Genomic DNA, 22,111 nt, shown 5'->3' with positions numbered 1-22,111 from the left:
GTCACATATAAAAGCAGTTGTAGTATTTAAGATAGGTAAATCAACTGGTGCCCTCTGATATGTCAATATCAAGCATTCAAGTAGTGCAAGAAGGCAAAACAATACCCTTCTCCAAAAGCACTGCTTGCTCCAGTCTTTGCAGGTTAACGGACTTTTATCTCTATTCTCTATTCTCTATTCTCTGTTCCCCTTTCTTGGTGTTGTAGAATGTCATATTGTGACGACTCATCATGCTGGGTTGTATGGGAAGAGCACAGATCCCTCCCATCACTTAACATCACTTTGCGTCGGCGTGTTGGATTTCACTTGTCCAAAGACAAGTTTGCAGAAGGGAGCTGAGTTCTTGATTATTTTCCACTCGCCATCACACCCACTAATGAAAGATCAAACCTCAACCCAAGATCTCAAATCCGTCTTGAAACTTTGTGCTTTACGTTGATGTGGAGAAGATGATTGTAGCGCTGCTGCTTCTGATAATGAAGCCGGGTAAGAGGAGATTCTGTTTCATAATGCAATATTGTATTTGCGGTTTCCTTACTCCAGTTTTCCCACTTCTTGCTAATTATGTATACCATAGATTTCACTGAAAAATACTGTTTGTAAATCATTGATCAAACAGTGTATGGCAAAGATATGACAAATGGTAGACACAGTTTTCTATTGAATGACCTGTCAAAACAGGGATACAGAATAATAAAAATGATTTATTTTCTTTATTTTCAGAGGGGGTACTTTCCAAAATTCAAATTTTTGTTGAGTAGAAACCACAACCCCCCGCCCCTCACAGCTTCAGTTGTGAAGCTGTTTCCGTTGCTAAAACTGTTGAGCATAGTTTGGAGCTGGCAGAGAGAAAAGTCAGCAAACAGGAAAAAGAAAAAAATCTAGTGATAGACAAATATGTCACTGGAGTTGCTTCAGTTTAAGCAGTTTCTCAAGTGACGACAAAACATATGTTGGGGGATAGTGTAAAGTTGACCCTTAACAAACAAAAATAAATCCCGCTTTGGCCGTAACTGTAGATAACAAACTGACGACTTAAAATGACAAGAATCCACATTTTCTGTTTTGACTGCTTGTATATGAATTGCTACTATTAATCACTGAACTATGTCGTTTCCCTCTGCTTTTTGGTGTTTTATAGTTGTATCGTCTAAAATCCCACTATATATTTACCCAGCTCCAAATTAGTATATGGTATTAAATAATTTTGACCAGCTAGTGAACACAGTAAGGAGCTTGCGCTAGATATTTCCTTTAGGAGGCCAAAGCAGAGATTACAGTTGATGACCAAATACTGGACTCCAGACGATGCTTTATGTCTGTTGGATGTTGTACCTAGGCAGCTGTTGGCTAACATGGTCACCATACCATAACGTGAGACGTAATAAAATGCCAGTGACCCATGACCTTTATTCTTCTCTTCAAATGATCTTACTTTCTTTAATTTCATTCAAAGTAAAATAAAAATACATTTATTAAGTGATTGTTTCATGTTCTTTCAGATAAAACAGCGAGCAACGCTTGGAACGTGACGTTTGAAAACCCCGATTATTGCGCTTTGAAGGGTTCATCAGTGGAGTTTGCGTGCTCATATAACTATGCAGATGGGGAAATTGTTAAAAGCACAGCGTGGTACAAAGGAGATCATAAAGATGGCAAGTGGAGACGTGTTAAGCTTTCAGACATCCCATCATACGAGAATCGTTCTGAATATCTTGGTGACCTCCAGCACAACTGTGCCCTGGCAATTCATAACCTGCAGGATACTGACACCGGACATTACTACTTCAGGTTTGACACGGACACGTATGGAAGGCGCACTAAAGATTCTGTGTATTTGACCGTCACAGGTAAAGTGATTCTACTCCGAGCATTGCTCTTCTGGTTTAATGTTTTAATTTTTCTTAATATCTCATCTCTGTGTTTTTAACCCTCTGATGTCCAGAGCTGAATGCCAGAGTGTCCCCGCGGAGAGTGAGAGCAGGGAACCACGTGACTCTTGAGTGTAAAACATCCTGCCAAAGTCACAGAATTGTCTGGCTCAAAGATGGACGTCCTGTGACAAAATCAAACTTCCAGGCTCAGCCGGAGGATTCAGGGAGTTACGTATGTACTGTTGAAGGACAGGAATCAGTCCTCTCAGACGCCGTGGCTCTGCATGTACTGTGTAAGCACACAGATGAAGCTCTGAATTTTTTATAGGCTGTTGCATTATTCATAAAAAGGTTTTATATACAGTATATTGGTTATAAATTGAATAGACGTTGTATTCTTAGTGAGGCTTTAAAAACAACATAAAGCGAGATGTTCAGCTAAATGTGACACTCACATGGCAAACTAATTCAGTGTTTGGTGGACGGGCATTTATTTTTTAGCTGCAGAGAACAGGTGTTAGATCATTACCTATGCTTTAACAAATATAAATTTGTTAAATGGTTATTTCATTGAGTAATAAATGTAGCTCAAGGAAGACATTTAGTGAAAAGGCCTTATTATTCCCCAGAGAAGATTGATATCAGTCTCATGTCTGTATGTAATACGAAGCTTCTGTAGACAGGTGTCCTAGCTGCACCTAAAATGTATATATGACCTTTTGTTATAAATAATGATGACAATTCATATAATTAATACTTATTTAACACATACAGTCAGTTGTAGTAGTTGTTTTTTTCTTGCTTTTCTGCAGATTCTCCACTGAACGTGTCCATTGAGGTGAGTCACACTGGCCTCCTGACTATTGGCAGCAGTGTCAATCTGACGTGCATTAGTGCTGCTAACCCTGCACCCTACGACTACACATGGTACACGGGCACTGTCTCCAGCTCCATGCTCCCGGTGGGCTCAGGACAGGTGCTGTCCATTCCCACTTTGGAGACGTCTCACAGCGGACTCTACCTCTGCCAGGCCAGGAATCGTCTGGGGGGAAGCAACTCAACTGAGGTGCGGCTTTCACCGGAAACAGACAGTGAGTTTGATGGGGAAGTTAAAGAGCCACACATACTGTGCAATCGTAATCTGCATGATTTAGCATTCAGGCTAGGGCTGTAACTCAGACCACAGATGAATTATTTCACAGGTTCACAGCAACTTAACTGTCCATAAGACTAAAAAAGCATTAAAAATATTTGAATGTAGTTTACAATGCAACAGCATAGCTTTTCTAACCATGTTTGCGCGTGTGAAAATCCAAAATCCTTTGTGATTGATTTAATTTTCTTTGTGTCTCTACTCACAGTTATCACGTTAATCCTCTGTGTTGGTTTTGGAGTGAAAATAGTAATGGTGCTGTTGCTTTCATTGGTTATTATCTGGGCTTGGTAAGTCACTTTTTTAAAAATTCGTCACTCTTGATTTTGCAGCAGTTGGGTGCGGTTAACTGTATTTAACTAATTGCTGAGTCCAGTGTGCAAACTTCTGTTTTTTCATTGTTAAAGGAGGCAGTGCCACGTTTCTTGTGCAGACAGAGAGGTGGTGAGGACGAGTACTTACAACATGTCAGAGGAGTACTGCCACGATTATGAAAATGTCCAAGGGTGAGACGGCTAAAGAAACAACAAAGAAAAAGATGTGCAGAAGGAAAGGAAAAGAAAAAAGTCGCTGTCTGAGTGTAGTGACCTTTAATTGTGACTGTATCCAGAATCACAAAATGCACGTGTGAATTCTGTAAACTTGTACAGTTTTTGTTTTTTACCTTCAGTGTCAGTGTTATTCACATTATTAATCAAACATAGCCTTCTCTATAGCTGGGTTGTGACTGGGTGCATTTTTATATTCAGTTTTTACAACAGAAGCAGCATTTCAAGTTTGACAAACTGCGGTAATAATTGGATGTGCTACATTTGTGTAAGGCATATTGCCATTATCTCGCGATGGCTCACAAGCTATTAGCCTGAGTTTGCTATATAATAAACTCTTAATTTCCAAATAAAGTTTGCATTTGACCAGTTTTTGGAAAAAAGCCTTTCATTAAATCATTGATTAAAAAAATGATGAATAAAATTATGCAACACTAATGACCTGTTTTAAACAATATCATAGAAATGCTAAAGAATACAGTAAATTCAACAAACTCTGATGCGCTCATGTGCAAAAGTTCCTCTTTAAATATTTAAATGAAACATATCCATATTTACTTATTTTGCTATTTTGCAGACGAATACAGTATATATATAAAAATTTACAATTAGACAAAAGCAAAACTCTAAAAATAGACTGATAACATGATGAGCCAGTTTTACGTCCTGCTGTCAGAGTCACTGACCTCCTGGTTTTTATCCTTCCTCGTGCTCTGGTCATTATCTGTTGTAGACTTATCACACTGAAGAGTTTATTCATTACACAAAAACACCACCCAGCGTGAACTGCTAATGGTACTTAATTGGATCCTTACGACCTTTTTTACTGTCATTGTCCTTATCATCACTACCGGGCCTCGAGTTAGAACTGCTTCAGTGTTTTCTGTTTCTGATCATTGCTGTTGCTGTACTTTGTGCCATGTTGTCAAAATCCAGTTAAAGAATGCAGACAACAGCTCTGTGGTGTTCATATGGGATGAACTGTGGAGGATGTAATTACATTCATATCCGGTAAGGCAACTCTCTAACCAGACAGTGGAGAAAAATTGGAGCAGCTTTGGTTAAAAGGTAACAAATTATTTTATTTGTTATTTATTTTTACAATAAATACTTGTTTATTCCTGACAACAGTATCGCACAGAGTGAAAGCACTAAAATAAATGGTGCAAGGTATTAGAGGTAAAAGAATAAAGATATTCTGACAGATTTGTTTCAGTTCTGGGAAAGAAATATGGGTCCGTCACAATGTCTGACTTAAGGGATTCAATGTTGCGTCGTGCTTGCTTAAAAGTGCAGTAATTTCTATCATATGATTTTCAAGTTCCCACATGGGCCCATCCGTGGGCTCAAACATTTGTACGTGGAACGTAAAGAGATCCGTTGGTGGCTGTGAGGTGTGAGAAGTCCTGGCCTGAGTCGCTGAGTCTTTACGGCCCTGTAGCAGTTGTGTCTGTGAGAACGTATGACTGGTATCTGGCTGACTTCTTTCTCCTGGAAGCACAAACCAAAAAACATTAATTCATAAGTTTTCTGTAACCGCTTGTCCTCTCCCTATCCCAGCTGTCATTGGGCGAGAGGCGGGGTACAGCCTGGACAGGTCGCCAGTCTATCGCAGGGCTAAAACAGAGAGACAGACAACCATTCACGCTCACACCTACGGCCAATTTAGAATCACCAATCAACCTAACAAGCATGTCTTTAGACAGTGGGACGAAGCTAGAATATCTGCACAGAAAGGCCCAAAAACCTTCTTGCTGTGAGGCATCAGTGCTAACCACCACACATGTATATTTACATTTTAAATACTCAAAACATCAAAGATACAGTGTAGAGCTTTTAAACACAAATGAGTGTCTGTAAGATTCAAGGTAAACTGGGGAACAACTGTAGTGACCGAGACGCGGTATACAACACCAGCTAGGGTTATGGCAGGAAAATCAGCATTACAAATGTATTCATTGTTTGTGGCAGTAAAGAAATTAAATAAAACGTAGGAAGTATCTTAGAAAAGTTTTGGATGCTGTACACACTATACTATATCTCATGAGCACACAGTAATGTACACTGTAATCCCTCTCACTGCCAGAAGAGGGAGACAAACGTTCTTAATGTAACTTTAAAGTTGTTTTCTTTTTTGTCCTGAATTACTTGTCTCGATATACAGTGATTAATTTATTTATGCACACAGACAAACACATTTATATCGCTGCGGACATCAACCTGACCCTCAAGTAGCTATTTATTAGTAATGTGACTGCTGAAACGCAAATAATATTATTGAAAAAAGTCCAAGCAGCACCCAGTACATGCACCACCTTTTCCAGAAAGCATCAGAAATTTGCCATTCCTGATGCTTAACATAAGCACTTACTTACTTTACTTTAGCTAGCGTAAGACATTTGAAAAGGAAATGCTGTTAAAGAAATATCGTTATAGTGGTTTGGAAGAGACGCACCTTGTCATAAAGAAGGCAACTGCGGCGATAATGGCCAGGATGATTCCAATGGTCACTCCTATAAGGACCAGTCTGTTTCCTGTCGAGGCTGATTTAGTTGCTGCTGCAGTGAAAAGAATAAGCAATGACGTTTATATGTGCATATTATTATTGACTGAACCTGGGATTTAACTGTGTAACCTGTATCGTTTGACAAATAAAATATAATAAATAAATGGTAAGTGCCTACCTTTGGGCCCTTTGAGTGTTACAGTGTAAGTCTGTGATCCATGTCTGTTGCGTGCGACACAGCAGTGCTGCCCATATTCCTTAGCGGTGATGCTGGCACTGCTGACTGTCAGGTCTCGTCCTGTTAGGGTAGCTGCTGTTTTATTTCCTTGATGAAAGCTTTTGTCCGCTCCGGGGAGACATGCTGCACCCTGGTACCAGATGTAGGTGTGCACGGGCGGGTTAGCGTCACTTCCGCAGGACAGATTCATGGGGACCTCCTGCAGCTCTCCAACAGGTGGGAACCAGACAGTTGTGTTTCGAGGAGAGTCTAAACAGGAAGTACGACACTGATCGGTTACTCTGTGATTTCAGGTCAAATTAGATTGTTTCAAGTACTTTTGTTGGAGTTGTCAGCTTTCATGATATTTATAATTTCCATTGTCTATATTCAACTTCCATCACTTCAGCATTAACTTAACGTTGGTTGGTTTTCACCTTACTTTAATTATTTAGCTAGGTACAGCGACTTTAAATATTTCCTTTACCTTTAATACATCCGATTTTTTATATATATATTTTTTTCTTATCTAATCTAAGACGCAGTTGAAGACAATTTCATATCTTTCAAACTATATGGGGAAGTTTCTTCATTCAGTGAAGGATTTCAAGAGAAATTCTCAAATTAGAGAAGTTAATTTTCTTACATGACGTAAACCAGGCCAAACTTTCACTTACATTGTACATCAATGGCAAGCCTAGTTGAGTTCTGCACTTTATCTCCAGTCTGTATCTGACAGTAGTAGCTGCCAGAATCATCAGAGGTAACTTCACTGACGCTCCAGGTCTGTCCACTGTGTTTTTGGCTGGCACTTGTGCTCCTGTACCATGTGAAACTGGCCGCCGGACTGACATCAGGGCTGCAGCAGGCCAGACGCAAGGCCTCCCCCTCAGTGATGCCACTGGACGGGCTTGATAACACTGAGACTGCACTGGAGGATTCTGGAGAAAACAAGGTTTAGGAAATAGGTCACACCTCCTGCTTTGTACACTGAATTAGATCAAACCTATCAAGTATGAGAAATAGCGCAGTAAAGTGAATGATTGCACAAAAGTCACATTTTGAGGCCTTGGCTGTAATTTAGAAATACTATGGATATAATCATAATTCTACTACTTTGGATATTTTTCCATGCTTAATGTAGTCAAAAGTTATAAACAAACTGGTGTTTTGATCGAAGAGCGATTCATCTTTCAGCTACTCAACAAGAAACACATTCTGGTGGGAAACTGGTTAAAATATCCAAAAAAGGTTCAATAACAGGCACCTGGACTTGTAGAAGGACTTGTATTCTACAAGTCCAGTTGCCTTTTATTGAACCTTTTTTGGATATACCATGACCTGGATGACTGAGAACCTTCACAGACCTATGGTTAAAATGTGTTTATTCCTACAGGTTCCTTGGTTTAAAGTTAACCATTTAAAGATCCTGTTTGTCATTAATGTTAAAAAGTAAAAATAGGAAAGAAAATGTCGGATCCTTAACAAAAAAAATCATTAATAACATGGCCTCTTGATACCAGTAAGCTATCTGCTTTCCTGGTTCAAAATAGTAATTCAATAGCCTCACCCTCTTTGTTCCAGTTGTTTTTTTGGTTAGCTCTATTGGTTACCCGTGATTATTTGGGTTTTGCGAATTACAAAAGAAAGCACAGCATGGAAACAGATAAAAACAAGACGACAACAACAAGGACTTATTACACATGTTTCTCAATAATTTCTAAAGATTAGCATTGTGGTAGAATAATGCCACTTCCCATACCAACGCTGCCCTCGTCACATAGGAGTCAACTAATCCCCTTTAAATGGTCCAAATCCTCCCTTTTTTTCTAAGTTCAAGACATAAAACAAGATACAGTTTGTCCTCACACATTTAGCTGTGAATATAATTTGACTACAAACACAACATATGTTTTGGTTAAAATCTAAAAATAAAACTGAAACTGAAAATATGAAACAGATTATTATGTCAAGCTTATTTATATGCAACACGCTTTCAGTTCCGCTTCTCAAAAATAGGGCACATGGAGGGTTGCAGAAAAGGAAGCGGTCACGGATGATAAAACAGCAACACTAGAAAAGAAATAGATACGTACGAGTACGAATATGAAGTTGGAGCGGAGAATTTGCACATAGCCTACTAAAAATGTGCAAAGAAAAGCGAGAGAAATAACAGACCAAACAGAGGTGTGATCTGTGAGAGACACTTATGAGCAGGCAGACATGAGGCAGCAGACAGAGAAGTGACAAGACAGAAACACGTGGACAGATTGAAACAGTGTTTGTTCTGTGCATACTGATGTGAAACTGCCAGATTTTAAACTGATTATCACAATGCACACTTAATAGCGGCTCACTTCTCATTGTGTTTGTAATCCTATAAATAATTCTAAATTAAAGAAGAGGATGACATTAGTGACTCATGGTCATTGTTAAAGACTATGAGGACAGTAGTGCTATTACTGGTATTTTGATAATGAAATTCAACAATCATTTTTCTCACCTGCCACCAGGAGCTGTATGCCGCTCTGCTCTGGCATCTTCTCTGTCGGATGGCTGGTGATGACGTAAAACACATATGTTCCGCTGTCCGACTGCCTCAGATCAGAAATCCTCAGAGAGCAGTTCTTGGTCCCTGGCTCCCCCAGGTACTGCACCCTGTTGTGGTAGGATGGATCTGGGAAGATACGCGCACTGTGGAATACATATCTGATGCAGACAGACGGACAGAAAGATGGATTTAGATGCTATTTCTTATGTAAACTCTGGTCTTGTGAATGTTTCTGTGCGCTAACCTTGGTGTGATACATCGACTGTCCTCCAGACACCACATCTCAGACAAAACTTTGGAGCCTTGTCCTGCTTCACCTCCCTGACAAAAGACAATAAATACACCTCCTGTCTATTATTTATTCATTCTGAGTGCAAACTGTGTCCCCAGAGAAAGTCTTCTGGTTAAAGACACACAACAGGATATATTCCAACAGGTAACAATGCCTTCTTTATGGGAGTACCTGAGCAGAGAGCTGCCCCTCTCCCCTGGTTTCATTAGAGCTCTGGGGGTAGTCATAGGAACAAGGGAGAACTACCGAAGAACCAGTCACAGCACAGATGGGACCTGAGGGGAGATGAACTGACCAATCGCCCGCGAGAATACCTGCAGAAGAAGAGGAGGTGTGCTATAATTTAAAGTACTACATCATTGTCCCAGGAATAGATGTAATATCCCTGATACCTTGAATCTACTAAATACATGTACTTGCCTTTCAGGGAGAGTGTGAGCAGCAGCCAGCAGCTATGTGCCATCTTCCTGTTGTGGCCGTACATTTTGTTGAGCTCCTCTCTGACCTTCTTTCACCTGTTCCTCTTCTTCTTTGGCTTCACCTAGCTTCCTCGCTTCAGTTTATGGTACTGCTCTGTGCTCCTTGTCTTGACAGTCTGCACTCAGTGATGAGTCTCTTTCTAAGGAAATACTCCCTAAATTCAGGTTGAGCAGCTTCCCCTTTATTTTCTGCAGTAAATAAGGAACTGGGCTGATGACGGAGGGTTTAGTGTCAGAAAAAGGGGAACTCACTTACATAAATATGTGTGTTGGAGGCTGGGGAACACTGCATGTGACTCAGTGGTGCCTATACGGTGTGAGGCCAAAACAATGGCTGCCACTAAACCTCTGTCACGTAGTGCTGATGTGTTTGTCCTCTCTTGTGGACAGACAGCGTGTCCAGCTCCGGCAGGTCGCCTCTGAGAGCTCTCGTGCACGGTTTGTCCACTTTGAAGCGCAACGTGACGTCACTCGCGCCCCTCTCGTGCACGCAGCTGACCAGTCAATAGGACGACCGCGGCTCCCAGACACCAGCGCCCGACAAACTTCCACTAACTTGGTTTCGCTATGCCGGGTCTTCCAAATGTTCCTCTCGTTTCAGTTAGAAGCGGCCGCCGGTGGCTTTGGTTGATAGAAAAGTGCTGAAACTGACGCAGAATTATTTGCTGCGCTTTTTTTTTCACCCCCTCTTCTTTCTTCGGGGTCAGTAACCTGTGAAGAGAGCGGAAAAAAAGGATTTACTGAAAACTAGTATTCATCTGCGAGCCATTCTATTTTTTCCTTAAAAATACGGTTTTATATATATATATATTTTGTCTAAAGGGAAAGGCCAGGCTCCACCTGCCCCCAAAAATACAGGTGAGTCATTTTCTCTGGAAGAATGCGTGTAAGCCCTCTATTATGTTAAATTAAAAGACATTAGTAGCTAGCAGACTAAAACTAGTCTCATTAAGAGATTGCAATCGTAAATTAATGTATTTTTAAGTATTTCAACATGAACTGGGTGAGTTTGTTAATGCACTTTATCTGTTGAATCTGTCTGTCTGAAGTTCAAATTAATTAAAACTCCCCTATCGCCATTTTGATTTTTATCTTGCCATAACAGACTAGGAGATAATAACTAATCTGAAGATACACCTTAACCCCCTGTCGCATGTTCTCAGTGGTTTCATCTGATTTCATGTACTGTTGTTTGCACAGCAATGTGTACTGTCACTGGTTTATCAACCCTGTACCTGTACCTGTATGGACAGTTATCTGTCCTTACAGGTACAGGAAAAGCCTGTTGATTATGATATGAATTTCAGAAAAAAAGCAACTGGGATAACACACAAAGTTATTCCTCATGCTGACTTCACATCGTTAAGTTTTCCTACTCAAACAATACAAACAAGGCGCCTTAAATCATAGATACCAGCCAATCTTAATTGTTTCTGAATGTATAGCTGCATAATTTGGAATCATTAATTAAAGAAATACACACTCACTTCTTGCCAAAACATTACGTACACAGTCCTGAAGTAATTCACCCTTCCTGACTGTTCTAATGTTCAGTATATGGTGAAACAGCGTAAGAAAGCTGGTAATTTAAATGTAAGGTCATTTTGGAGGATGCTGTTTGTGGTGCTGTTAAACTGAATTGAATCGAAAACAAAATTGTTTTTCTTATTTAGCCTAGCCCACTGACTGAATGAGTGTTGTCAGAATAATATGAACTTGTGTCGGTACAACACAATTCAATAGTACAAACCAAAGCCTCCAAAATGAAAACACTGTTGAATCAGTGTCAAGTATTTAGTACAGGACTGTTATTTTAGACTGAGTTTTTTTTTTTTCTATTGTACTTGATGAACTTTCAAGAGACTGTAATACAATATGGTATTTTTTACACATGACCCTCAATGTTATATCACTAGGCAAAAGGGACTGCCAAGGGCTTAGTCCACCTGCCCTGAGGAGTCAAGGAGAGAGGGAAGGAAGTAAGAAAGCACCCTCATCATTGTCTGCTGTTGCCGCCGTCTTCCTGTTGTGTACCAATGTATGCTGAGAAAGTTGTGACAGAAGGGAAGATGGGTGAGTGCACATGTTTTTGCTACTCTTGTTTCTCCCCATCCTTCTCCTCTAACACATACAGTTTACGCACATGCACGCATACATGCACACAGATTAAAATGCTGTGCTAGACATGCTTAAGCACACGCTGCCTGTTTTCTGTATTTGGGAGAGGACATGAGCCAACTCGACAGTTAACCATTAACTGCATGTCCAAAGCTTCTTGGCTATCTCCCTGATGTCCACTGGATTTATTTTTGAGGTTTGTCTTTCAGCTTGAAAAACACACACTTGGACTAGTTGTAATATATTTTTTTTTTCCTCAACCAACAAGATCAAGCCCTAATTCAAATAGAAATGTGATAGTGATGTTGATATCTGTTGTCAGAACTAACCACAGTCCACAAGTACACTTACATTCAGCACATTATTTTTTAACAGCAATCACAAACAAAGTAGTGTAGTAACATGGCGTTCTCCTACCCTGCTGCAATACAACTCCATCAGATCAGTGACACCAAAAATTAGAAATAAACCAGAGAATCCACATCTGCCCTCCTGCTACATGGCATTAGCTGAAATGAACTGTAGTCTTGATGTGTTGGACATTTTGCAAATGTATGGCTCATAATGAGCTTACTGCAGGTTATGTGACACTGTTATGGCAGGACAGATAAGATTACCTGCTGTATTTTACTGCTGCTAGAAAGCACATGTGCAAACAGTGATGCCCTGTCATTGATGTGTGCAGAAATATGTTGACCACTAAGAAACTACTGTCATCTTGAAAAGCCTGTGTCTACCTTTTTGAATTTTTATCAAAACCTTTTACCTCAGAAATACGAAATGTGTCGGCTACTTAGACAACTCCTCCTAGACAAATCTATTAGACAAAAAGTATTATGGCTTAACTTACCTTATAAATGAAGCCAGTAGTCTCTCATCACATGAAGATGTCTTCAGCTAAAAATCATTTCCACGTCTTCTGCTGTCCTCGTCTGCATAACTTGACCGTGCCTGAACATAGTCAGCCAAACATTTGGATTTGTTAGCTTTTGTTGCATGACTGAGACTAGTCCACCCAGATGCAGTGAATCAGGCTGTGGCTCTAATGTGCATAATTACAGGAAAAACAGTCTGGCAGAGGTGTGGCACATATGGTGCGGCTTATTTTGTTTCTGTCAGAGCTAAAATTAGGCATCTACTTCAAGAAACAATGCGTGTTTCCCTCAATTGTGATACACCATGTATATGTATAAACAAGCACATGCACATTTACACACATACACTACATGAATGAGTCATAGCTTTGCCGTGTGAGTCTTTCTTGATCTGTTGCGCTGCTATTTTATTTTTCCTTGATTCAACTCTTGATACCACGCCTAGCTTCACTTTGTTCTGCTAAAGGGACATTCTTCAGCATTTATTTTGTCAACACATTAAAAACCCAGTGCCTGTTTAAACTGGAATGGATGTATGCTGAAGCAAGATCAGCCCTGTTTTTGATGGACCAGACACATAACAATCTGATCTTCCTGGTTTGCAAGTAGTTTGAAAATCTGTTTCCCAAAGTCCAAATGTCAGTGGTGCTAAGAGGACAAAGGATAATACAGTAGATGCTGACTATGCAGTGAAGTGTGGTGAGGGTCAGGAGACCTAATAAACATCAACCCGGGCCTGCAAAAATGTTAGTATGTCTTAGTAAGGTTTTTTCTGCAGTTTTTCATTCCAAGACAAATGAGTTTTCCTTCTCTGCCTTAAAGTCTGTCTGTCTAGTGTGATAACAGCTACTGTGCTCACATGTCAACAGATCCATTCCCATGACAGCGGAGTAAACAATCTGTTGATGGAGCATGTGTGGTGTGATTGGGAGCTCTGGAAAAAAGTAGTAAAATGGAGCTTGAGCTGTAATTGTTCTGTGATCAACATACCGTATACGACTAACACTCTCATTAAGTGGCATTCCAGTGGATACTAATCAGACTGAAAGATTTCTATCTTGCAGCAAAGAATTCAGTATTTTTAAGCTTTTGGAAAGTTAGGGATTCTTAATGGAGAATTTGTTTTCACTTTGGTTCGAGGCGGGAGTGCACAGCTTACACATTTCATCTGGTACACAGCTGTGTCTCTTCTACCAGCAGCAAAGGGCTACGGTGCTAGCTGAGGTATGATGCATACGAGGTTAAGGGTGTCCCTCCCAACATCCCACGGAATGAGTAACGTGTGACTCACAGGAGGACAGGAACAACCCCACAGTAAAATATGTCTGCAAAGATTGGTCACATACACTGTGGTGATTCAGTCTTACCTCTGATGCCAGACTTTTAGTATTTTTTTTTTTTTCCACAGTGGCAACAAACTATATGTGGCTAGCAGCCCTAAAATGGTGAAATGACTTCAAAGCGGTGAAGTGCTGTTTTATCTATTGTAGCTGCGTCTTTTTGTTGTCAGATTAAATGCAGCGGTTGTAACCATGTGACATGTTGAAGAAAACTCTTTTATAAGCTATATACAACAGGGACAAACTTTCTGCTTCATTTTGTGGCATACTCATCAGCACACAATACAACACAGTGACTTCAGAGAAATTCATTGTGTCTCATAATACACACATGTGGACACACACGCTCACACAGCAGAAGGTGGGTCTCAGGTAGAAGGAGAAACAATAACGTGCTTGTTCTGTCTTGCTATGTGACAAGGAAGTGCGCAGTGCGGGGGAGAGAGCAGGAAAGAAAGAAGGACTTGGGGAATAACAGGGGTGGGCTGTGTCAGTATCTGTTGAGCTCAGGTGTGGAGGAAAAGTGGTAGCATTTCCAGTAAAACACTAGCTTTACCGATTTTGTCCATATTTTCATCACTTATTTCTGACCTTTCCGAATTGTTATCTGCGTGATGGGATGAGATGGCTGGTACAGAAAAGGTGGAGCAGGAGAAGGTGGCATGAAAAGGTAGAGAGTTGTCGGTGAAAAGCAGTGAGCGTGCAGGTAGAATTAGCCAGGGAGAGTTTGTGGCGTGAAGAGAGGGAGCAGAGATAGCAGAAAGGAAGGTTAAGGTCACTAGATTAGCAGGTCTACACAACTATCACGTTTCTTGACAACAACATTGAAATTCAGCAACTGTGGGACTGAGCAGTGTCACACAACTGGTTCCTTGTCATTCCTTGACCCGCTGATATCAGAACTTAGGAATCAAGGATCGACATTAAAAGCTACAGAGACAGACTTTGAAATCATAACTGCAGCGCGCCACTAAACAATTTCATTATGAGCCTTTTAAGATTTTACACGCCTAACGATAGATACTGATGTGAAAGAGAAGGGAAAATGTGGGAGGGAGACAGAGGTAGGAAGGAAACTTGCCATGTAGAATGTTTTCTCTGGATCAGCTGTGAACACTCATACACTCACAGTATCTCCAGTTGTTTCCTGCCATATTATGGAGAGCAGTGCTGTTACACTCTGACAGTCTCATGGAATGTGGTGAATAAAACATATCCACTTAAGACAGCAAGCATCCCTTCAGCCACGATTACTGATATATAGAAACAGCCTAGTTCATTTGCATTAACAATAGAAGCCAACTCAACCATTCTCTGATAGCAGACATTTTGATAAGTTACAGCTGGACACATGGAGGTGTTCAGGATATTAATACATGCACACACAAGTATAGACAAACACAGTGTGCAGAATCTAACAACACAAACACCTATAATGTTTGTCTTCATACACAAACATACACCACTGTTTGGATGAAATCAAACGGATCAGCAGTAACTTCAACTTTAAATAAAGACTGTTGCTAGGCAACCTTGGAATCTAGAGGCTAACAGAGCTAACAGCTAGCAAGCTAACGACCAGATAACTTAATGCAGGGTTTAAAATGTAAATGAAAGGAATGAAAGGACAAGTCTGTTGGGAATATCAGCATTTTACTCATACATATTTACCTCCCTACGACTAAACTGCAAAATATTAACTTACCATTCACTGGGTGGCACAGTGGCGTGGTGGTTAGCACTGATGCCTCACAGCAAGAAGGTTCTCCCTGTGTCTGCGTGGGTTCTCTCCATGTACTCTGGCTTCCTCCCACTGTCCAAAGACATGCTAGGTTCTTTGGTGATTCTAAATTGGACGTAGGTGTGAGTGTGAGTGTGAATGGTTGTCTGTCTCTCTGTGTTAGCCCTGCGATAGACAGAAGATGAATGAATGAATAACTTATCATTCAGTTTGGTCATTTCTAAAAAAATAAATGTAAATGTGTAAATGCTTTCTTGAAGTCATTGCACACACACACTCACACACACACAAGGGTTTTAACACTCACACACCTGCATGTCCCCACTTTGCTTAATATTAAAAAATGTCACCAGAGCATCTTAGACATGACTTTAGCTTGATTTAAAGCATGACTAACAGGGGACTTGAAAAATGCCCCCTGTTCAACTGCGAGTCCCCTGTTTGTGAATATGTAAGTCGCCGAAGTCCCCTGTTATGCTGGTTGACAAGTGCACACACACACACACACCGGTGGGATCTTGGGCAGACAAGTAAGCACTAGACTAAATCCAAACACCACAAGCACGGTATCCCATAATTTCCAGCAGAGCTCCACCCAAAATTAACCTGAGCCGACATCTAATAACAAGATATTACCACCAGTCCAACACTGAAAGCAGGGGAATATTCATCCATATAATCAGCCATGTTGGTGATTTCATTTGTTTATATATTGTTGTAGTCACTGATCGCATAAACCTTTTAGTAGATGATGTAACAAGATGCATGGCTTCGAGAACTGATTTCACGCATTTGTGTTAAGAGGTGTGACCTTAGTCTGCTGCTTTTGTCTTTGCGCGGTGGCTTCATGATGATAACGATGGCGGTGATGTTTTTGTTTATCACATTACATGTCTGAGGATCTAATGGACACACTCTTGTCAGAGCAGAGGATAAAGGGCAGAAAGGAGCTCTGTGAGAATAACATCCACACGCGGGTGCACTCACACACTGTATGCGCATGTGGGAGAGACATGGCACTATATCCCAGTTTAAGAGTTTGTTCTCGCTTTGTGGAGAAATGCTAGACTTTAGACTATTGATCTAATCAGTGTCATTTGTACTCTCCGGTGTGTGCCAGGAAATTGTGCTGTATGCCTCCTCATATTGGTGCAGTGTGCTGAAACAAGTCAGTTCACTGAACAAAAGTACCCAAATTAAACAGAGCAGACTGAACGGCTGCCCAGTGTTGTTGATAAATCTGTATAACTTAATGTCAGCTACTACACACTGTTCAGTATTTACTCTTTTTGTTCCATCACCTTTAACAGAGTGTGTTATTGGTATATTATATAATGTTAAAGGCTCGAAGGCTGCTTTATATGTGTGCTTGCATGTGCATACCCGTATGTGTTCATGGGTATACAACATTGCAAAAGAGTTTGTGTAGGCTTACCTAGAGCAGTTTGGATGCGTGTGTGTGTCTGCAGGGAACAGGGGGATCTCTCTGACCTGTGTGTTGACCCCCTGCCGATTGATTGGTGCGTGTATAACGCTGATGACCTTGGGAGCCATCGGAGCAGCCGCCTGGGCCGTAGGTCAGCCTACATTTCTCTCACACATACCCATAGACACACATTTTTGTCAAACCTAATAATAGTCAATAATCTTTTTATTCTTCAAAAAGTTTTCAGTGTTTTCTTCTCTCTGTCGGCCGATCAGCAGCTTTCATTATTTGTTCAAGTGACCTGCTGTGTTCTATTATGCCCCTGCAGTTACATATTGTACAATGGAGGAAGACACGGGACTGTATGACGGTGAGTAGAGAGGACATGGCTGATCATGGACTTCCGTTTAGTATTATTGTTAACAGTAAAGTCAAATGCCGGAGTGTGTGCTATTGTTTTAATGCCGTTTTAAAAGTAACCCTGGTCCGTATCATTCCATACAGTCCAGGTGAATTCAGCTGACCAGCGTCTCAGAGTGTTCGACTCTGCTCAGAGGAGGTGGCGTCAGGTGTGTTCCTCCTCCGCCAATGAACTTCTAGCTAGCATCAGCTGTGAAGAAGTGGGTTTTGTCAGGTGAGATAACGATAGCTAATTACGCCTCATTTCTTCTGCGTAGCATAACGCACGACTAATGTGTGTGTGTGTGTGTCTTTGTGTCAGCATGTTGAATTACTCAGTCATGTCCGTGCCAGAGGCCAGTGGCGATGGTGGAGAGTTCTTCTGTGTCAGACAAGAAGAGCTCAGCTATGGCAAGAAAATCAAAGACTCATTGTTCCCATGGTAACAAACACCTGTGTGGTTTGTCCTGCACCTGTCTACTACACTGTCCTCTCTGTTGCTTTCGGTGCCTGCTCTCTTTTTCCTCTTCTGCTCAGTTAACACCAAGAAATATTGACTTCAGTTTGGGATGTTTGACTGTGCCAACTGTGTCTGTCTTTGTTTCAGTGACTGTGAGAGCAGGGAAGTTCTCACGCTGTTGTGCCAAGGTAAGACACACCCACTCTGCCTGACACACTGGCACACTTTATACGCTGATACCTTACACCCACCTCTCATCTTTGTCCGCATGCTTGCTTGTCACGCTCCCACACACCTTGTTCTTTGTACATCTTTCTTTCTGTCTAGTGTTTTTCTTCACAGCCTGCAGTTTTCTTTTGGCATGTCTCATATTCATTTGTGCCTTTTACTGCTCTGACTCTCAGCTTAATCTCATCTCTCTCCCTGGCAGACTGTGGCAGGCGTAGTTTTGCAGCAGACCGTATAGTTGGTGGTGTGGATGCGAGGCAAGGAAGCTGGCCTTGGCAGGTCAGTTTGCAGTACGATGGCGTCCATCAGTGTGGAGGTTCCATCATCTCAAACCGCTGGATTGTCTCTGCAGCTCACTGCTTCCCAGAGTAAGTATTTTAATGTATAGTTAACATCCTCACATTTGCTCTGTCTCTGCTTCAGACTTTGTTTGTGTGCGGACAGATGTGCGACATCACAGCGTCTCCTTTTTTTACTCTTTCCATCCTAGGCGGTATCGTTTTGTTAATCGCTGGCGTGTGCTGCTGGGCTCCATCGAGAATAAACCAGTCAATGCCAATGTGGCAGAGGTGAAGACCATCGTTTACCACAGCAGCTACCTGCCCTTTGTAGACGCTAACATTGATGACAACAGCAGAGACATTGCTGTTCTGGCCCTCACCCAGCCGCTCGCTTTCAGTGGTAAGACACACAGTGCATGCACTCTCTGGAAATAAGTATGTATGCCCACACTTGTTGGTGATGATGGTAACAGAGAGGAGGAATAGCAAATGCATGGTGAGACACAGACAGAGAATTAGTCATCAAGGCAATTTACTTGTTTATGTTTCCTATTTCCTGAATTTCAATAGGCAGGACAAAACCCTCCCTTATCAGACATAATTACTACCAAGCTTTACACTGGTTTCATTTTTCCTGCTGGTGTCCATAGCCCTTTGTAACACTATTTAGCAATGCTGTAATGCTATTGAAGACAAATCAATGTTTCTGTAGTTCATGTCTGACATCTAGTGTTTGGAATTTAGAACTACAAAAATATCAGGAAGTTTCCTGGAAGAAAATAACATACATAAAGTCTGAGGTTGACGGGTTGGTTTTGTACTTTATTTTAATCCCTGCAGAACACAGACTCAAATTAGCAACTCAGAGACAAAAGTTGAAACGGGAAGAAAGGCTAGAAAGCTATTACAGGCATGGCAAAATAGAGAATCGAATGGTGGAGACCTAACAGAAGGACAGGGAGGGGGTGACTAAGAGTGTGGATGCATGGGTTTAGTAAATGTGTCAAAAACAAACGGGCAAAAATAAATAAATAAATGAACTGTGACAAAATCCGCTCTTTGGCTAATGTCAGTGATAAGCGAGTTTTTTTTGATTTTGTGATCTGTTCATATGCGTCTTTGTATTTGTATGTAGAATACATCCAGCCTATTTGTCTGCCAGCATACGGTCAGAGACTGATAGACGGACAGATGGGAACAGTAACAGGTTGGGGAAACGTAGGGTACTATGGTGAGTCTACAACTTCTAACTTCACAGTAGTTGTTTTAATTTTTAAATCTATCAATGCACCAAATAAATACATGGGGATTGTATCAATAGCATCATTAAATCTTGGCAAGTGAAATCCTTAAAAAGGATAGAAAACAGCTGAGACTTAAATTCTTCTACTCAAGAAACACACATCTGTTTTCTATAACTGTCTGTGATGGTCATTCTCAGGTCATCTGGCAGATGTTCTCCAGGAAGCAAACGTCCCCATCATCAGTGATGCAGTCTGTAATGCTCCAGATTACTACGACAACCAGATCACCACCAGCATGTTCTGTGCTGGCTACGAGAAAGGAGGCACTGATGCCTGTCAGGTCAGAGTGTGCCTGTGTTCATGCATTTTGCTGCACAAATGTGTTTATGTGTTTGGCTTTCTGATAAGGTAAATTTCTCATATGCTGTACGTCTCTACAGTGAATAATCTGATCCATGTCCAATGCATAATGATTTTTTTGATTGGGTAGTTAAAATGTGAGTGTGAACTCTTATGATCGTCTGTGATTTCAGGGAGACAGTGGCGGTCCTTTTGTGGCAGATGATTGTCTCTCTAAGACCAATCGGTATCGTCTGCTGGGAGTGGTGAGCTGGGGAACTGGCTGTGCCATGGCCAAGAAACCAGGTGTCTACACCAGAGTGTCTCGATTTCTGCCCTGGATATCTACAGCCATGAGGGTAAGGGTGTGGACATGTTAATGTTTCATTATGGCGATTGTTATCGTATTACTTGTATTTAATTGTGTTGCATAGGTTGCCCAAAACCTAGGCATCAAAATACAAGCAGTGAATATCCTTCGCAACCACTCTCATCAAACACATAATAACCAATTTATATATAAAATCTTAACGTCCATTTTATTAGTGCAATTGTCCAAGAAGTTAACAGGATGCTGATTAAGCTACTCAGTGCCAGGTAAATCTGTATATCGCAGTATATTGGAGATTTAAATTTGGTGATTCTCCTGTTGAAATCTGGTGGTGATGACAGTCCCACGGTGCTAACAACTGTAAAGAAGGAGTAGACCGCAAAAACAAGGAGCATGGTGGAGCCACAGCAGACCAACAAGTTACAAATCATTAGCCTCATAGCATAATTGCCTAAGTCATATTTTAACGTTTTCGGAAAACAAGAAAAAACTAATTTTTTAGCTGGCAACTTGGTATTTTTTTATTGATATTGTAACAGTGGCCAAAAAATTACTTGCAATTATGCTATGAGGCTAACGAAATGTAACTACGGTCCAATGAATTCACCATCTCTGGTCGTCAGAAAGAATAAAATATAACCTCAGAAGTGTGTAAGAAAGGTTTCTGAAGCTCCAGATGGGAAAAAAAGAGTCTGCGATCACAAGAAGGATTGCGGTCTGAAAAATAACTGCCATTATTGCCACATGGGTGAGACAAACGTTCACAAGTGTCACCATTGAACACACAAACAGATCAGTTAATGTCAAATGTTTCTATGTTGGACGCTCCAGATAACAGCTGTAATGTCTTCTCCCCTTTCTTCAGAACTATCACAACTCACCAGGCGTTCACAAAATGGCCCGGACATGAGACCCCTGCGACAATGTTCCTACTTTTTTCTACTCTTGGATGGAAATACGGACAGGTCCTGTTGGTGATACTGTGCTACGACAGGGATGTGACAGGCTGTAAAAGTGATCTTGGCCTAAAATGTTGTTGAGAAGTTGTTGTTGAGAAGTAATGAATACATGATGAACTAAAAAACAAACAAAAAAAAACATCCCAGATTGGATTTTACTTTTGTAAAATATAAGTAATTATTGGTCTTAGATGATTTTTTTTTCTTTTTTTTTCCACCAGAAGTCACCAGAAGTTGTAAATAGCCATTGTGAACAGAAGTAAGAGTTTAATGGCTCGTATCTGTGTGGTGCATTCCAGATGTAATTTTGAATCTTCCGTTTCTTTAAATGAACATTTGTTTCATTTCTTCCACGAGACACTTTCTACTGTGGTTGGTGGACTTCCTGCTGCTAATGTCCACTGCAGTCCACACTGAATACGTCATTGATCTGTAAGTGCTGGTAATTTATGAGTAATGCTCATTACTGATTCGAAGAAGAAAGCTTTATTAAATTACAGCACATAAGTACTTCCTTTTACAATTAAACCTGTGCGATACATTTTATGAGCAGTACATAACTTTTGTATGAAGAAGAATTATTCCTAGAGATACGACATCTTTATCAAATTCACACGCATCCTTGTAAAGATGATATCTATCTATGTCCTATTCCAGTCGGTGTTTTGTCATTGTCTTGTAAATATTAGTCGATATATTGTTTATGTAGATGTTTATTTGAGACATTTAACAGATGTCGAAAAGATTCAC

General features: G+C 40.7%; 3 protein-coding genes across 4 annotated transcripts; 2 read left to right on the top strand and 1 right to left on the bottom strand.

The window, feature by feature from the left end:
• Nucleotides 1-43: 43 nt before the first annotated feature.
• On the top strand, nt 44-4,572 carry LOC311497021 (cell adhesion molecule CEACAM6-like). The gene is made up of 6 exons (XM_084557118.1): nt 44-486; nt 1,503-1,850; nt 1,946-2,167; nt 2,687-2,965; nt 3,236-3,317; nt 3,435-4,572. The coding sequence occupies exons 1-6, from the start codon at nt 450-452 to the stop codon at nt 3,535-3,537; spliced, it is 1,071 nt and encodes a 356-aa protein (XP_084413244.1). The 5' UTR covers nt 44-449; the 3' UTR covers nt 3,538-4,572.
• Nucleotides 4,573-4,702: 130 nt separating this feature from the next.
• Nucleotides 4,703-13,044, bottom strand: LOC311497023 (lachesin). 2 transcript variants are annotated; one of them, XM_084557120.1, is made up of 8 exons: nt 12,589-13,044; nt 9,313-10,331; nt 9,094-9,170; nt 8,802-9,007; nt 6,976-7,239; nt 6,260-6,568; nt 6,031-6,133; nt 4,703-5,066 (listed from the first exon to the last, which is right to left on the bottom strand). In XM_084557120.1, exons 3-8 carry the CDS (start codon nt 9,129-9,131, stop codon nt 5,003-5,005), a joined length of 984 nt encoding a protein of 327 aa, XP_084413246.1. In that variant the 5' UTR covers nt 9,132-9,170; nt 9,313-10,331; nt 12,589-13,044; the 3' UTR covers nt 4,703-5,002. The 2 variants fall into 2 exon arrangements, with proteins under 2 accessions (XP_084413246.1, XP_084413247.1); XM_084557121.1 differs by lacking the exon at nt 12,589-13,044 and having other exon boundaries at nt 9,313-10,415.
• On the top strand, nt 10,858-21,359 carry hpn (hepsin). Its single transcript, XM_084557117.1, has 12 exons — nt 10,858-11,693; nt 17,164-17,271; nt 17,449-17,490; nt 17,625-17,754; nt 17,842-17,961; nt 18,127-18,167; nt 18,410-18,575; nt 18,698-18,888; nt 19,624-19,719; nt 19,930-20,072; nt 20,266-20,430; nt 21,268-21,359. Exons 1-12 carry the CDS (start codon nt 11,657-11,659, stop codon nt 21,310-21,312), a joined length of 1,284 nt encoding a protein of 427 aa, XP_084413243.1. The 5' UTR covers nt 10,858-11,656; the 3' UTR covers nt 21,313-21,359.
• The last annotated feature ends 752 nt before the right edge of the window (nt 21,360-22,111 follow it).

Source organism: Chelon labrosus, assembly GCF_963514085.1.
Source record: "Chelon labrosus genome assembly, chromosome: 12".
Taxonomy (NCBI): domain Eukaryota; kingdom Metazoa; phylum Chordata; class Actinopteri; order Mugiliformes; family Mugilidae; genus Chelon; species Chelon labrosus.
This window is presented reverse-complemented; position numbering and strand designations above follow the sequence as displayed.